General features: G+C 47.5%; 1 protein-coding gene across 1 annotated transcript in view; it reads right to left on the bottom strand.

The window, feature by feature from the left end:
- Positions 1-17,841, bottom strand: part of plxnd1 (plexin D1) — an 80,088-nt gene that overhangs the window by 36,764 nt on the left and 25,483 nt on the right. The window contains exons 8-14 of the mRNA XM_086141324.1: positions 17,378-17,477; positions 16,003-16,101; positions 13,191-13,280; positions 12,908-13,016; positions 11,472-11,629; positions 7,089-7,234; positions 642-747 (exon numbers count right to left, since the gene is read on the bottom strand). Of these exons, the coding sequence (XP_085997450.1) occupies positions 642-747; positions 7,089-7,234; positions 11,472-11,629; positions 12,908-13,016; positions 13,191-13,280; positions 16,003-16,101; positions 17,378-17,477 (808 nt within the window). The remainder of the gene's footprint in view (positions 1-641; positions 748-7,088; positions 7,235-11,471; positions 11,630-12,907; positions 13,017-13,190; positions 13,281-16,002; positions 16,102-17,377; positions 17,478-17,841) is intronic.

The following is a 17,841-nucleotide window of genomic DNA, read 5'->3' as shown; positions in this document are numbered from 1 at the left end:
CCGCGCATCCCGGAGTTTGACGAGGAAGCCCGAGAGGGGTTCCCATCGCAGCGGCGTTGCGTCTGCCGCCGCGGATTTCTTTCATCCTCACGTATCGAGTCGAACTTCGAGATCTGGAAGGGCGAGGGGGGGGAGGGGGGGTGATTTCTCTACGGGACCGGACGGAGGCAGAGCCCGTCTTAGACGATTCGCCGCGCCGGCGATGAATAATGAAAAACCCTTTGCCCGTAAACAAAAAGAAACAAAGGGCTTACATGGTTGTTTCCACAGGCCGAATACTCCGAACCCGCGGGGGTCGGAAGTCAATTAACACAACGCCGACTCCCTCGCTTCCACCGGCGGTGAATTAAGGAGAAAAAAAAAAAAAAAAAAAAAGGGACATTCCAGCAATCGCCATATTTGTTTTTGCTGGCGGCGGAGCGCGGGATGACAATGGCGCTTAGCTGCAAGCTCAGATGCACGTTTGAAGATTCCCACACACCAGCATTCTTCGGAGCCATAAAACACATCTGCTAACACTCAGCCGACACACTCGGGAAGGCTCTCCCAGCGGGGAACGAGAGAGTAGAAGAAGAAGAAGAAGAAGAAGAATTCGGAGGGAGGGGCAGAAGGAAGGGAGAGCGCGTCTGGAGAATACTCACCAAGTATGAGAAGCTTTCTTTGGACAGCCCCGTCCCGCTGTGGTCCACGTCCACTCGGACCAGGTCCGTCCTTTCGCGCGAAGACGTCCCGGTGACGCACACCAACCTGCCGTGCGCGGAGGAAAAAAAAAAAACATTGATTAAAAGCAAACAAGTTTTAACGGAAATCAAAGCGCGGCCCGGGCGGATGATCGGCAAACAAAGACACGTGATTAATTCCGGCGAACGGAGGTTTATTAGCTAATTCATCAAACATATTGTATTTGCACGGGGAATCCAATAAGCCCCCAGATATCAAATATTAGGGGGTGTAAAGTTCAAAGCTCCTCGCGCCAGATGTGTCTGAGATTAAGCCGGTCCTCCTGCCTCCTGGCCGTGATTAAGCTCTCCGATTCGCTTTTAATGACACGACGCCGCTTCTTCTCCTCGGGTTGGATGTTCTGGAGGGGAGATGCGACCTTTATCGCTTCCCAGGATCCCCCCCCCCCCCTCTGCGCCGGCGCGCTTTCCGCGTCGGTTTATTTAGCCGCAACGGCGGTTAGTAATGAATTCTGAGGCCGGCGAGCGCGGATTTGGGCTCGGCTCGGGTCAAGCTGTCGTCGCGGGCGATGAGGGAGGGAGCGAAGCGAAAAAAAAAAAAAAAAAAATCGGAGAGTATTTTTAAGCGTGAGGTTTTATCCGACACAAAACCCGTGTTTTAAATCCACCCCGACCCGCAACGGCGCGGCGTTTAAGAGGCTCAATCACAACATGCAGGCTGCTCCAAAACAACCTGCAGCGGCAGCTATTCGCCGCCGCCGCCTGAATTTCTCCTCATTAATTACAGCCGCATCAGGTTAAGCACGTCATTAAACCCAAATTACCCTTTTGTCAGTCACGTGCCGCAGGAGCGCCACTTGCTGCATCATTTCACGTGTTCCCATTTAGGGAGGAAGGAAATTAAAAAAAAAAAAAAAAAAACCTAAGGGTGAAATGAAACTTGACAAATGTGACACGAGATGAAGCGAGACCAGGATGTGTCGGGAATCCAAACATCACACGGCGGCCTCCTCGGCCTCCGTGAAACCAGGAATATGGGCCGAAGACCACCAGGGAGGAACGGAAGAGGCGGATTAGGAACATCAGATGACGTCCGAAGATTATCTGGAAGGTTAACGCGGAGTTTATTTCCCAGCGTCAACCTGATGAGATGATTCCCTCACGCCGAGTCATTTTTGGACGTTCTTCTCCTTCACCCGCCTCCGTCCATCCCTGCCGCATCTTCATCATTAGATCATCGAATCATCCCGTCCCGATTAAACAGGAGGAACAAAAGAAATGGTGTAAAAAACCTCCATCTATCCAAACATCTAAAGGACTGGATTTCCTGTGAAGAACCGACTCTCACGACCCGATGAGGTAAAAATGGAAGAAAAAAAAAAAAATTGCTAAAATAAAGACAAAGGAAAAATCTCGGGCCTCTTCTTCTGAAGCGTCTGAGCGTGACGTTAATTCATGGTGATCCCAGCCAAAGGACAAGCGAGCTCCCAGTAGGTGCGGACCGACCCCTGCTCCGCATTCCAGCGCCGCGGAGATCTTATTGCTTTCAGATGAGGGTATTTTGGCTAGTTTTGAAGACGCCTCCGATCGTCTCCTCGCAGATGATCCTCGGGATCCGCCGCGATCTGGTCGCCGTGAAACCAAAAGGGCGCCCTTGACGTGAAGGACCTCGGGTGAACATCCCGACCGGCTGCGCCGCTAATTAAAACGTTGACGGCGAATGACAAGGCCGCCTCTCCGGAGCCACTTTCTTTCTGTTTTTTTTTTTTTTTTTCTCCTTCGCCATTCGGCGCCCAGATGTGAACTCTCACCTCGCAGCGCACGAGCAGACACCTGTCTCAACAGCGCCGGTGAACAAGGTCACACACACACACACACACACACACACACACACACACACCTGTGTGCGTATTCCTGCAGAGAGCAGCATCTAGCTCATTAGTCAAAGCGTTACTCTGGAGAATGATATTTAATTTAATGAGGTAGTTGCAACTGATGGTAAAGATTCATTAATCAGCATTAAGCTGATAGTTAACAGCTAACCGATGCGTCTGGTATCGTTTAGTCATTTTTTCTGGTTAACCGAGGCGACACGTCGGACATGTATGACACACATGCCGTTAACGGTAAATAAAGTCATTGCTAATCAGCTCGAGTCAGAAGTGTTTGACGACAGTTTGAAAAACCCTTGGCTGAGGTTTTAAACGTAGAAGCGGTTAATTAGGCGTAAATTGAAATAGACGATCACATCCCTTTTTTTCTTCCTCTTTCTAACTTCCTGGATCGGATACCGCATCGCCGCTGTTTTGGCCACATGACGACCACATGAGTCTCCACGTGTCTGCGTGGGGTTCCTCGGGGTTCTCCGGGTTCCTTCCGGAGAAGGTTCATCGGAGAACCTGAAGGGCGACTGGAGAACGATCGGACGTTTCCTCGTTGATCCGGGACGAACCCCGCCTCTCGGCCAATCACAACAGAGATAGGCCGGATCATGAATGAACGGACCAATGAATGTTGGAGTAAAACCAGCGTTGGTCTCAAAGAGCCGTTTGGTCAGTGATTAAATCTAGTTAAAATATAAACTGCACGGGGAATTTGAGCATCTACAATTTTAGCATCTACAATCCCGGCCTGTACGCCATGACGGAGATTTGTGTCGGACGCTTGTCGGATTCCGACGCGATCCGAAACACGGATCCGAAACACGCCGTCCAGGACTGCTGGGTGGAAAATTAACAAAATAAATATCTATATATGCTGGTTTTGACGTAAAACCAGAAATAAAGTGTGTACTTTCCGGATTTTTCTCACCCGCTGTGAACGCAGCGGCTTATTTAACAACGCGGCTAATTTATGGACTTTCCGGACGCTAACAAGCGTCACGCCACCTAAACATTTAGCCTCGTCGCATCGGACCGATGAAATGACCGTGAAAATAACTTTAATGGTTTTAGCGCTCGAAGATAGCGATCAGCTGGAGGAGATAGAAAATGGATGGATGTCTTATTTATTAATCATCTTCGGGGGAAAAAAAAACATTTCCAGTAGATTTTTTTTTTTTGGATGATACTGGTATGTATTTAATTAAAAGTTAAAAACAAATTGTGTGAAAATATCCCATGTTAAAACGTGGACACCAGCAGCTTCCAGACAAGTGCAGCCTATATATGTACACATAGATTTATTTTTTTTAAATTTTTAGCCAGTGCGGCTTCTATTCAGGTAATTCATGTAGCATTAGCACTCCTGGCTAATAGCCTGCGGATGAATATGGCTGCCGTCAGATTCATGGGCCGATGAAAAGACAGAAGTAGTGACGTTGTGCGATGAGTAACTCATTGTTGGGGTGAATTGCAGTGTTATTCAGTTTTACTGGTACTTGAGAAGTGATTTGATATGTGTGTGTGTTTAGGTCAAATGTGCTGACACCGCGCCGGGCGCGGTGACATGTTATGATTTGTCAGCGACGCTTTTCGGCATCAGGGCTACATTTCCGCTGTCATAACAACCAGTTTTCGGGGGGGGGGGGAGCCGACGACGATGAGATCACCCCCCGGGGAGTGAAACGCGATTCATTTTTTTTCTTTTTTGGCCGTTTTTTTCCCCCCTCAACTCGTGCGTTTTTAGGGGGGCGAACGTGGCAGGTGAGGCTGGCGCTCGGCCTCGATACAATGATGGGCTCCGCTGGAGCAGCACCAGATAAAATGCTCCTTTCAAGCGACGTCGGCGATACCGAATGAAAGTTTGGATGCATTTGCGCAGCCGCCGACTCGCCGGTGTCAAAATGAAGGGGGGGGAGGGGTCCTGCTGTCGCCATGGCAACGGCGTAACGGTCCCCTGAGCCAGGGGGAGATACGTCGTTCGTGAGAGTCTCGGAAAATGAGAAAGTGTGCTGCATAATAATATTTGGGAAAATTAGCTTGGAGAAGGCGCGGGTGCCGAAGGCGGGGGGCGGCGTTGTGTTTGTGGGGCCGCGGGACGGAGCGGCGACCCGGGGACGTCGAGCGTTCGGCTCGGGAAACTTATTTAAAGGTCATTTTTTGAATAAAACATTACCGATGCCAACGTGGAACAGTGCGGGGGAAGTATTATGCAACTCTGACTACCTGCTTTCAATTTCCCCCTTAATTTCTGGATGTGATTATCTTCCTCCTTGTGGGGGTTTGGCTTTAGCTTCCAAAATCCAACGTCAAATAAGCGCATCTTGCGCTGGAGGAGTCGCGACACCGCTTTAAATACAGGAATTATTCCTCTTCTGCTAGCGAGAACGTCCCTGCTCTGTCATGCCTTCCCCACAGCTGGACATATTTCACTCAAATCATCTTGATGAAAAGATTCCACTTCTTGGCGAAAACCATAATGATGACCAAACATGTCATGCGATGTAATTCACTGCATGGCGTGTCGCAGCGCCGAGCGTGTCAAAGGCCGCCGGGCTGCAAATAAAGCACAATTATAGCTTTACAAAAACTATACTTTTGGTTTCTGCTTTTAGTCCTCGCCTTTGAATCTCCTTTAAAATCCTCCATCCTGTTATCATGACGTCCGATATGTATTTCTGTATATGCTATAACGGCAGGTAACACCTTCCGCCAGACGACCGTCAAGTCATCCAGGAGCTGAAAACAAGCGTGGACCTTCTTAGTCTGCGGCGAAACATCCAAACAAACCGCAAGGAACAAGTATTTAGAATAAAAAAATCACTTTTAGCTGCACGTACATGTATCAGGGCAATTCGTTGTTACAAGGAGTAAAACACGTGTCATACATGTTTTGTTGGAGGCTCTCAGTCATCCGGGTCGTGGTGAAATCTTCATGTCTTGGCAACTGGACTTGAATTTCTTTACTTGTAGACATTTCACCCCTCATCTGAGAAGCTTCCTCAGTTCTGATTGCAGTTCCTGCGGGGAGTTTCCAGATGTAACTGCCAGGGTTTTGGGCGGTTTGGGGGATTACCTGGATTAGGTAATCCCCTAGAAGTTGTCCCCAACGAACGACATCCCCGTTAGCATAAGAACCCCCTCGGACCTAGTTTCTGCAGACCAACTCTTCCATCTACACAACAAGCCACCATATCCTAGACCCGCCCAAAACCCTGGCAGTTATATTTGGAAACTCCCCACAGGTCATTAGAACTGAAGTAACCTCTGCTATGACGGCTGAATCATCAAGTGAAGAAATTCAAGTCCAGTTGGCACGATGAGAAGATTTGGACAAGACCGTTTTGTCATTCATGCTCTGATTGACGGCCAAAAAGGCCAGATGTGGACCCCGGGCCGTAAAATGCCCAGATCTGATCTAGCGGTTGAGTAACTCCCTCAAAAACATTCATTACGCTGCTCTCAGGGTGACCGGGGGCCGAGAAGATCCCGGTGTTCCTCCTGGATCGATCTCAGGGCCACCACCATTCACTCATTCACACATCTGGACGATTCAGGGTCTCCGCTGAACCTCCTGCATGTGTTTGGGGTGCTGGAGGAACCCTGAGGAACCCCAGGCAGACACCAGGAGAACATGGAGACGCTACACAGGAAGGTCAGGAACTGACCGAGGGACCTTCTAAAGATGTTCTTCAATGATCCCATGCTGGGGAAATTGTTTCGCAGCAGCAGCAGCAGCAGCAGCAGCAGCAAGACATACAAGGACAAGATGAGCTTAAAATACACGTTAAAAATTAATAAAATAAATAAACTCTGAAGTGTAAAAGTATTAGTCAAAAAAAAAGGCTCAAATTGGTACCAATATTTTGCACAATTTTGTAAAGTCCTATATATATATGTAAAAATATATTGTGTATTATATGTATATATGTATTATATATTATTTATATTGTGAACATGTGAGCATCAAGGGTAAAAATAAAATAACAGAAAAGAAAAAAAGAGAGAAAAAGATAATTTTATTTATATATATTTATGTATATAAATAGACAAGAAAAAAAGAGAGAAAAAAGAGAATTTCAAAATTTCAAAAAATGTATATATATATATATACTTGCGTGAAGAGCCATGCAAACATGCAGAAATATATACATATATATAAAAGAGAAAAGAAAATTCTCTTTTTGGTTCTCTTTTTTTCTTTTTAATTTGAAAGAAGAGGATTTTAAATATATATACACACACACACACACACACACAAACACACACACATACATATATATGTATACATATATATACAAAATTCTCTTTTTTCTCTATTTTTTTCTTCTTAATTTTTATTAAATTTTTACCCTTGATGCTCACACGTTCACAACGTTGACGCTGCTACCCCGTGTGCCCTGATTCACACATTTACCAACACACAGGAATAAATAATGTGCAACGTAACAAATCCGATGTTCAACAAAAGACCCGCGGAAACTCAATCCATCCCGACGGTGATGAGCGATCGTCAGGTGGTACTTACTCTACGGAGACGGTGTAGCGATCGGTCAGGATGGCGCAGGGCGTGTCGCCGATGGAAACCGTCACCGCTTCCGCCTTCCTGCCCAGGTTCTTGCCCTGCACCGTCAGACGGGTTCCTCCGTCCACCGGGCCCATCAGGGGGAAGAGCTGAGGGCGGCGGGTGGAGAAGATCAATGAGGAGGAGGAGGAGGAGGAGAACCGTCCGACCGATCGAATCCCGCTCTCGAAGACGAGGAGCCGAAAGAACGGAGGCGCCGTCTCGTCCGCTTACGTGAAGAGGCGTGAAGAGATCGAGCCGAGAGTCCTCCGGCCGACGAGCGGGGTCTAATTGAAGAGGCACACATTTGGGCTCTTCACGACCGCACAAAGCGCCGACTCTTAGCGGCTCGAGGCTCTTCAGCCTGGATTCCTCCGCGCCGCATGCAAATAAAGAGGAGGCCCGAGAGGCCCCTCCAGAGCCCTCCAGAGGCAGCCGGTGTGAGGGAGCGGCGGGAAAAAGGTGGACGAGTGGCGAGGCAATTTGGAGGGAGAGTGGCGGCCGGAGGAAGGGGGGGGGTTGGTGACGGCGGCCAGAGAGCGAAGATTCAACGGGGGAATTAAGGCTACTTCCTTTCATCTCCTCGCATTTGCCTTCCTCGCTCTCATTTCCTTCGTTTCACTGTCTTCACTTAAAAAAGGGAAGTGGACGTCCGTCACCGCGCAATCTTTTTTTTTTTTTCCTGATACATTACATTACATTACATTGCATTACATTGCATTTGGAAGACGCTTTTATCCAAAGCGACTTACAATAGAGGACATAAGGACTGCAAATAACACTTGCAAATACACGATGCACAGGAAATATACAGAACAGTAAGCTTGGGTTAGTTAAATTTTTTTTTTTTTTTTTTTGACTAAGACATACACAAACGTACACACACACACACACACACACACACTGCATAGCCTAACTTGCTGCCTAACCTGATCTGGGGCATCAGCGCAGTAAAAAGTCCTGAAAGAGAAAAGTTTTTACCTGTTTCTTGAAGGTTGAGAGAGATGATGCTAGTCTTGTTGCTTCCGGAAGTTTGTTCTACCACTGAGGTAGCAGAACTGAGAACAGTTTTGCCTGAGATCGCTTAGAGCGAGCAAAAGGTACTGCGAGTAGGTTTGTATTCGAGGAACATAAGGTCTTATCATTTGGTTCAGATATGCTGGACCTGTTCCTGAGGTGGTTTTGAAGGCCAGGGTCAGGGCCTTGTGCTTGATCAGCTACTGGTAGCCAGTGCAACTGGATGAACAGAGGATACCATCTCCCAGACAGAAGCAATCCGCTATCATCTAGCTTAGCTTCCCCCCCCCAACAGCGAGCGAGGTGACCCCCCCCTTCCCCGCCGGGGTCGCCGTGACCCCGTCTCCGTCTTATTAGCCCCGGCTCCGGCTCCGTCGGGAACCCGGGCGAGGAATGAAAACAGCGGCGAGTGTTTGGTCTAGGAGGGAGGAGGACGCGTGGCGCCGTGTTTTGATAGCGTTCCAGAGCTAACGTTGTTACCGCGGTAAAAAGGTAGCCGGGTGAAAAACAAGCACGACTTTAAATAACGTGAGAAAGGGTTCAGCGGGAAAATAAACATCTGCTATATATCTGCACGGCGGGAAACGGTGTTGGCGATTTTATTTCGTTTCGGGGTTGTTAAGTATGACCCCCCGCTTGCTTTTGGAAACGCACGAGCGGAAATGGCGAGCAGACGTAAACGCAGACGCCCCCCCCCTTCCCTCCCTCGACCCCCCCGACGTCATACGCTCACGTATTTACCGTCAGGAGATTTGCACCTCTTACAATCCCGCGAGTCTGGATTTACAGAGCAGAAGGCGGGCGAAAGGCCCTCCGGGTTTCCGCGAAGGAAAACCTTGAGGAGGAGCGGCGCGGAGGAGCGATGAAATGCATTTGGGAAAATAAATTATTCCACATGCTCGCGTTGGAAATCAGAAATGTTTTGAATGTATTGTGGTCACAGAACATCAACGGGCGGAACCAGCTCCATCATACATCCCATATGTTTGTGCTTTGTGGTAATATTTTAAATTCTTAAATACATTTATATATATATATATATTTGTACACACACACACAGAGGTATACAGTGTGTGTGTGTGTGCACATCATGCACAGACACCTTATTCTGTGCTTATAAATAATAAATTGGTTTTCCGCGGCGACCCATCTGCTACAACAACGCACCTTGTTGTCATGGTTATTAGGGAATTATGAATGAATATGGGACACGGTCTTTGCAGCGTACAGGTTAAAAACGCAATCCAGTGGTCCTTCGCTGCTTTGCGGATTTTTTTGCAATTTTTTGGGGGTCATTCGGTTCTCACGATTTATCATTCTTTAGCTTTTTTTTTTTTTTTTTTTGCAGTATTTGAATTTTTTTCCTTGATGTAATAGCTGCATTCTAGCCTAAGTGGAAAGAAACAATAAAATTTTATAAAATAAATAAAATACGAGATCTCCTTTGCTAGCATCGCGAACTCGAATTCGAACATACTTGACCAACCGACGAAGCGGCGCCGGAGCCGAAAACAAAAGAGTCGTAAAGCTCTCGTCGGTATTCGTCGCAGCAAATTCGACATCATTCAAGTTTCGGCAAAGTATTTTCAACGGTGATAATATCAATGTTTGTTACCCAAAAGTATTTAGCGTACTGTATAAGAGTGATGGAGTTGATGATGGGTGGATAACAGTTTGCCGGAGGTTCGTGGAGGGTTAATATATTTGTAAATACCGTCTCTACTGTGTGACTTTCCCTTTTCTCGGGGGGTCTTGGAACGCCGCTCCCGTGAAAAGCGTGCGTTTTCTGACACGCACAAAAGCGTAGATGAATGTTTGACCCTCATTGATGAGCGTCCCACGCTATTATGCCATTATCTTATCTTAGCTTCGTTTCTCCGCGTGGTTCTAATCAAAGGGAACAAAAACAGGAAAAAGGCTTTCCGAGCCGTCGGCGCCCTCCTCCGCCTTCTGGCCGTCCGTCCGGCTCGCCGTCCCTTTTCATGTCGCCCGAGAACTATGTTCGGCACTTCCTGTTTTGGACGGCGAGGTCTATCTCATCAATGTTATTTTAAACATGAGAGCAAAGCGGGGGGGTTTGACTAATGGCTCGATTGTTTCCGATCAATGCGCGGAGCGGAGGGCATTTTTCACAATTAAACGGCAGAATTAAGAGCTTATAAAATGCCCCATAAATCAGCGCCGTGCCGAGTTAAGTGCATGTGACAGAGATTGTGTTATGACAAAGCGCGGGATCAGAACGCACTTCATTATCTCGGCATTTCGCTGTATCACAAAGAGTTGCCGTGGCGACCGTGTTTTGGTTCCGATCCCCTCTTTTGTAATCCGAGGTGCTCTCCGGCTCTGAGCCCGCCGCCGATTCTCTGGGAAAAACATGGCTGCCGGAGCGTTGCGTCACACACCCGCAGAAACCGCGGCCCCGCTTTCCCGCCTCGCTCCCCGGAGACGGCCGGCGGGAGTGTGTGAGCGAGAGGCGGAGGAAGATCGCAACAATGGCCGCTTGACTCGCGGCACGCCGAACTTCAGTCACGTAAGAAGTCCGCAACACATCCTGTTGGTCACAGTGTGCCGACAGCTACAAACAGCCAGCGATAATCGTGAATTCTTCAATACGTGTGACAGATTGTATGTGTGTGTGTGTGTGTGTGTGTGTGGGTGTGTATCTGCTTGCTTTGTTCTACTTGCTTATTCTCCCGGGCCGGCCGGGTTTTTATCTCCAGGAAGTTCAGGCCGACTGGGTCTCATGTGAGCCGTGCTTCCCATGACCGCCTGCCGAGGCCGGCCGGATCAGACGGAGAGCTGGAAATCCATTTCCATTAGCTTTTGGCTGACTAATGAATACGATTGAGGTAAAAAAAATAAAATAAAATAAAACGTAGAAAATGTGACGGCGTGACCACTCGGAGGACGCTGGGGAGTAAATGATTCCCAGAATAACCATTGTTGGTGCTGGTTACAATCACAAAACCACAATGTTTTCCTTCTTGATCACATCTGCAGTGATTTTCCACACAAAGACGTAATTGTGTCGAGCCAGTCAACACACACACACACACACACACACACATATATATACACCGTGTTGGCAGAGGTTAGAAGGTGACCCGCTGATTGATGGCGTGACACAGCGGCGTCCCCCGGAGGGCAGCGCCTACAGTGGGAGTCGGCGTTATCACCGAGCGGACAGCTATTCAAACAGCGGGCGGCTGACAATTGGAAGACGGGGCGTGACAGCGCGTCACATGTGAACGACCCCGTGATCCTCCAATTTATGACACCGTGGACGGGAGCCGTTGCTTTTTACACCCGCCCGCGCGTTCGCCCCCTTACCCTGTGGATCTCCGGAGGCGGGCATCGATCGCCGGCGGGCTGGCAGTCGTCCCTCGGCCTGCAGCCGTTCTCGCACCAGCCGCACAAATGCCCCTGGTCCTCGCGGCCCCAGCACTGGGAGCAGTCGGCGCTGCCCACCGCGCAGTTGTACACCTCCACTGAAAACAGAGCGAGATTTACGGTCTCGTCGGACATTAGGTGTTGCGCCGAGCCATTCCGAGACGCTTCTCCAAATACGCATCATGAGCGCCTCCCGGATGATACATCCGCGGCCGTTGAGAAAAAAAAACAAAAAAAAAACAGAAGAAACGGCTGCTGCATTCATTTGCATTCAGAGGCTGTCTTAAAAAAATTAAAAATAAATAGAAAAAAAAATAAATAAATAAAAATAATAATAATAATAATGATGATAATAACAACAACAACAACAATAATAATAATAATGATAATAACAACAACAACAATAATAATAATAATAATAATAAAAATAATAACAATAATAATAACAATACTACTACTACTACTACTACTACTAATAATAATAATAATAATGATAATAATAATGATAATAATAATGATAATAATAACAATAATAATAACAATAATACTACTACTACTAATAATAATAATAATAATAATAATAATGAAAAATAATAACAATAATAATAATAACAATAATACTACAACTACTACTACTAATACTAATAATAATAATAATAATAATAATGATAGTAATAATGATAATAATAACAATAATAACAACAACAACAACAACAACAACAACAACAATAATAATAATAATAAAAAATAATAATAATAATAATAACAATAATAATAATAATAATAACGAATGTTCTGATGACTCTGCAACTAGAGATCATGGTGTCTCTGGCAGCGTCCCGATGCCGTCGCTCACATGGCGGACACATGCTTTGCGAGCTGCACATCTGGACCCTGGAACCGCCGAGGTCTGGCTCGGAGCGGCGCTGCGGACGGCGTGCCAAGTTCAACAACGCAAACCCCATTTCTCATTATCTCCTCGTTGTCATGGAGCTCATTTGTATTTTTCAACAATACAAGCGGACGAGGGAACACCTTAAACGGCGCGTATGCTTCGTAATCATTATGCGGATTTAATTGCACGTAATTATCGTGGAAACCGTCGCAAATTATCGATCGCCTGCAAAATGATGTGTTGCATTGTACATGTTACTATTATCACAACTGGAAAACGGTCTAAAACTAAATGTACCCGAGAGAGAATTCCCGTTTAATTGATGGTTTGAGAAACAGAATAAAGGGAGAATTTTAGTATTACTATTATTTGCACAGGTGAATTGCATGGTGGGAGCAAAGGTGGCGGCTGCGCGTTTTTCCTCCGGGGTCATTAAAGTGCAGTTTAGAAGAAAGCGCTAAAGTGCCGTGGGCGGTATTACCTTCCACCGGCCGAAGGCTGTCCACGAAAGCGTCGCCGCCCTGACCCGCCGAGAACCTCCTCCTCCTCAGGTTCAGGTGGTACACCTGACTCTTCTGACTGGTGGACAACTGCAGGGACGGACGGGAAAACGCACATTTGAACGCCATTGGAAAAACCGCGGGCAAAAAGCTTAAAGACCGGGTTGACGATGAACACGTCCTAGCAGTAATGGAGCCCCGGCCAAAGCCAACACAGCCAATTGACTTAATACCTGTGCCTGGTAGGTAATGGACCACACTTACTGTCACTCCGCTGCACTTGACAGTGGAGCTGTTGAGCCACGCGGCCTCGTAGCGCTGCTCGGTCCCAAAGTCGCACTCCAGCTCCTCCCCCTGTCACGCAGAGCACTTATTTCAAACATCCCCTATTAAGCCATGCATGTATACGCGATCTGACGTGTTTGCGCGGGGAGAAGTGTAAGTGCCGTGTTTAAACCCCCGCTTTTTTTCCTTCTCACCGCACGAGAGTCGCTATGAATATGCAAATTGTTCTGGGAATGAATAATAACTTCAGCATGCCGACCCGGAGACGCAGGACGTCTCCCGCTTCAACCACAAGCACGTTTGTGGGCAGATTTAAATGTTTCGCGCCTCCTGCGGACTGAACTGGGGTGGAGATGTGGGAAAAAAAAACAACACGAGCTAATTCATTCATTCATCCATTCTTTGCTGCTTATTCTGCACCGGCGGGTGCGTCGGAGTCGATCTCAGCTGCCATCCAGCCAGTTCACACCTCACATGGAGACATACAATATTCACCCTTTCATTCACATGTTAGATTTTGACACTCACCCTCTCATTCATGCAAGATATTGAAACATGCAACCATTCACAGATCATGTAGCCATACAACCGTTCACAATCTCATTGACCAGCCATTAAGAGACGAGCAACCATTCACCCTCTCATTTACATGTTGCATAGAGACATACAGCATTCACTCTATCGTTTATATGTCATATTGAGACGTTCACCCTCTCATTCACACATCCGTTTAGCATCACATGCAACCATTCACCCTCATTTAAATGTCATATGGAGATATCCAACCATTCCAACCAAAGACACAATCATTCACTAATCACACTGAGACATGCAACCATTCACCCTCTCATTTACATGTCGCATAGAGACATACAATATTCACTCTATCGTTTATATGTCACATTGAGACATGCAACCATTCACCCTCTCATTTATATGTCTTATAAAAACACAACCATTCGCTGTGTCAATCACTAAATCACACAAAAACATACAACCATCCACCGCTCTCATTCACACGTCATATTGAGACGTGCAACCATTCACCCTCTCATGCATACTATCGAAACATTCAGCATTCACCCTCTCATTCACACATCCGTTTAGCATCACATGCAACCATTCACCCTCATTTAAATGTCATATAAAGATATCCAGTCATTCACCCTCTCATTCTTGCATAATATTGAAGCATTCACCCTGTCACTCACACATCACCAGGAGACAAAAGCGCTCACCCTCTCATGTAAATGTCATAAAACCGCTAAGCCTTTCGCTTGCATGACACATCCATTCACCCTCTCGTTCAGGAGTCACATGGAGACGTATAACTATTTATTCACGCGTCAAATAGAGACGTTCAACCGCTCGTTCTCTCCTTCACACATCTGGACCGGTTGAGGGTCCGCAATTAACCCGCTCCCTGTTTCTTGGACGGCGGGAGGAAACCGGAGAAGCCGCAGACACGAGGAGAACACGGAGGCTCCACGCTGGAAGGCCTCCCCCCCGCCCCGCCGGAATCCAACCGGGGACCTTCTCGCCGTGAGGCGGAAGCGTTAACCGCAGCGCCGGGAAAAAGAAGTCGGTCGATGTTGTCGTTTCCAGTTCACGCGGAGAAGCGGTCGTTTTAAAGACGTCTGCTAACAATCGACGGTTTCGAAAGGGTTAATACTCCAGGAAGCCGAGACGACCTCCCTGCCAGGAAAAGATGAGGCCCGTTCTAAATTCATATTCATAAACATCTGGACTCCCACACCTTGGCAAGTCATCCGGGGGGGCCGGGGTAATGATTTTGAATTTATCCCTCGTACAATAAGCGCCCGAGTCCCGGCGAGCTCCTCTCGGCGCGGGGAGGAACATAAAGAGGCTCGGACGGTCGCGCACAAGTGCTTTAAGAGGATGAAATCATTTGTCTGCTAATCCATTTGGCTGAAAATGGCCTTCTTTGATCTGCCTCTCCAGGACTGTTGACACCGGAGAAGTCTGATATCCGTGCCATCTGGTGGCTTCCTTTGAGAAGAATAACAAATACACCACCGAGGGGAAGGTGCACCTTCTGAGAGCTCCCCCACGCCGAGGGCCCTAAATCGCAGGCGTCTGCTTTTTGCAGGTGATCTTAAATGTTTATTTCAGCTTCCACGTTGAACGTCGAGAAGACACACACACACACACACACGTGCACACACTTCCTGCCTGCATTCATTTTCATAATGAAAGCTAAAAGAGGTGAGAAAAAAAATGGCCAGTCATGTTCAGCCCGCCCTGAGGATTTGTATGTGCATACGTGTGTGTGTGTGTGTGTCTAAATGTGGATTTATATGTGACTTAATGTCTGTCACCATAGCAACACACCGGGAGAAGGATGAAAAGGCCAGCGAGGGTTAGGCGAGTGACTGACCACGCCTGGCAACTACCAGGCGTAGGAATCTTCGCCGCCTCTCCGCCGTGTCTTTATCAGTGATGCAATATCAGCGTCTGACTTGCTCAGCGTGGATTACGGATGAGAATGGGAGGCTTTTTTTTTCCCCCTCCTTATGAGAGTGATCGGGAAGGACTCATTCAAAGCCGCCGTCGCCCGCTGTGCCGCCTCAGACCGGCTACACATTGTATAATGTGCTGACAAAGGCACACCTCAGCGGCTCGCCGCCAGGCGCCGGCGGCTGAGCGCCATAAGCGTAAAGACGCTCGTTAATTCCTCCCTCCTCTCATCCGACGTCCGCTATCGGAGTTTAGCTTCGGCGTAAACGTAACACGCGCCGCTGGTTTGGGTGAAAAAATAAAATAAAGTTACCTCCTGGATGTTGCTGAGGGACAAGGTGAAGTCCTGGGTCGCCCCCGACGGCGAGGGAGGAACGTCCGAAGCCACCAGGCTGGGACAGGAAGCCGCATTCTTGGGTGAAGTGGGCGCAGGAAATGACAGAGTGCGGTCGCAGAAAACAATGGGTTTTTTTTAATGCACACATCCGCAAACCAAAATACCTGTCCTGTTTATCTGGAGACGGGGAGGGGGAGGAAGTCTCTCTCAGAGGAAACAACAGCGGCCCCGAATAGAAAGACGATGACGGATTAGAAAAACAGACCCACCGGACACTCAGATGGACGGAAAGCATAATCTCCTTCTGACCCACATTGCAAAGAATTAATAATAATGTTTAGGAACGAAAGCGAAAGGTGACTTTTACAAAGTAAAAGCGGCTCCGGCTTTTAAACGGCGCGTTCTGAACGCTGAGGGATAAACAACGGCGGCGTTTTGAGGCGGCGGCGTATCTCCTGGTATCTGCAAAGACGCTGCTCTAACAATCAGAACATCGCCTGCAGAGACGCTTTTAAAACACCGTCGTGTTCAAATGCACCTTTAAGAAAAGGTTTTAAAACCCCCTTAAAAAAAGTCTGTGTGATCCCTCGCTAGAGCGCGGTTTACTTTTCACGGTTTCGCTACTTCACGGATTTGCTTCGTGCATTGGGTTCTGCATTCTGATTGGCTAAAAAGTCACTCCGCTTCTTCTCTACCCGTGTGTCAATAACCTCGCAATTTAATATGTACACGTACGTAAAACAGCTTGCCGAATTTACATGACTTACATGCAAATTCTCTCCCAATTTCGAGTTTCTCTAAAACCAATGATGTTGACAAAACGCTCTGGAGCGACAAAAGCACCTTGCAGGGCCCAAAAGGCAGCGGAAGATGCTATCTATCGCAGATAAAGTTAAACTTCTGGACATGCTAAGGGAAGCTAAAAGCTATGCGGCTGTAGGTCGGCATTACGGAATTAATGAATCTTCCGTTCGTTCCATAACGAAGGAAGAAAAAAACATAAGGATGACAGCAGCGATGTATTATAGAGTATTTAATTGTATAATAATTGTAAAAAAAAAAAAAAAAAGGTTTCTACTTCACGGATTTTGCCTATCACGGGTTCTTTTTAGAACGTAACCCCTGTGAAAAACAAGGGTTTACTGTAATAAAACTCCCTCGACGACAAGCTACTTGATAGCAGCTTAAAGATGACGCATCACCTCAGGAGCAACCACGTTGCCACCACTCGGACCTCCCGACACGCAGCGTAAAGTAGCCTTTTAATAAAACCACCCCACGCTCGGCCGGGTCTAAAACCCATCTTCGCACCCCAGAACAAAGTGAGACGGCGGCTGGAAGACTAACTTACCTCGACGAGGTTGCGTTTGGATTCGTCTTTCCCGGACACGCACAGGTGGAGATCCGGATCCCAGTAACATTTCCACCTGGATTTCAAGCAGCTGGAGCATCTGACGGAGACGGAGCGAGAGCGTCTGTCAGCGGGGACGGCTAATATCGCGGCGGGTGATGTAATATGTTTACTCCCTCGGATTCCTCCTCACACAGTACGTGCAGTGTTTCGCTCCCCATTGATTCATTCGGAGGCCCGAACCGACGGCAGGCTTCAAAGTTTTGGCCTCAATAAAAGGAAGACATGATTTGTCATGCTGCAATTACAACAGAGTCAGTCACGAGGTCAAACGCAGCGAGATCTGCTCGGATAAAACAAGCGCCTTCTATAAACGCTTAATCCCGGCGATGAGCTATGTGTGTGTGTGTGTGTGTGCGTCCCTTCTTCGGGGTGTGTCAGAAGGTCCAGCGATACTTTGAAGA

Source organism: Fistularia commersonii, chromosome 34 (assembly GCF_037954325.1).
Source record: "Fistularia commersonii isolate RoL2024-O1a breed Wild chromosome 34, RoL_Fcom_v1.0, whole genome shotgun sequence".
NCBI classification, from domain to species: Eukaryota; Metazoa; Chordata; class Actinopteri; order Syngnathiformes; family Fistulariidae; genus Fistularia; species Fistularia commersonii.
The sequence above is the reverse complement of the archived record's forward strand: the minus strand, read 5'-3'. Positions and strand labels throughout refer to the sequence as shown.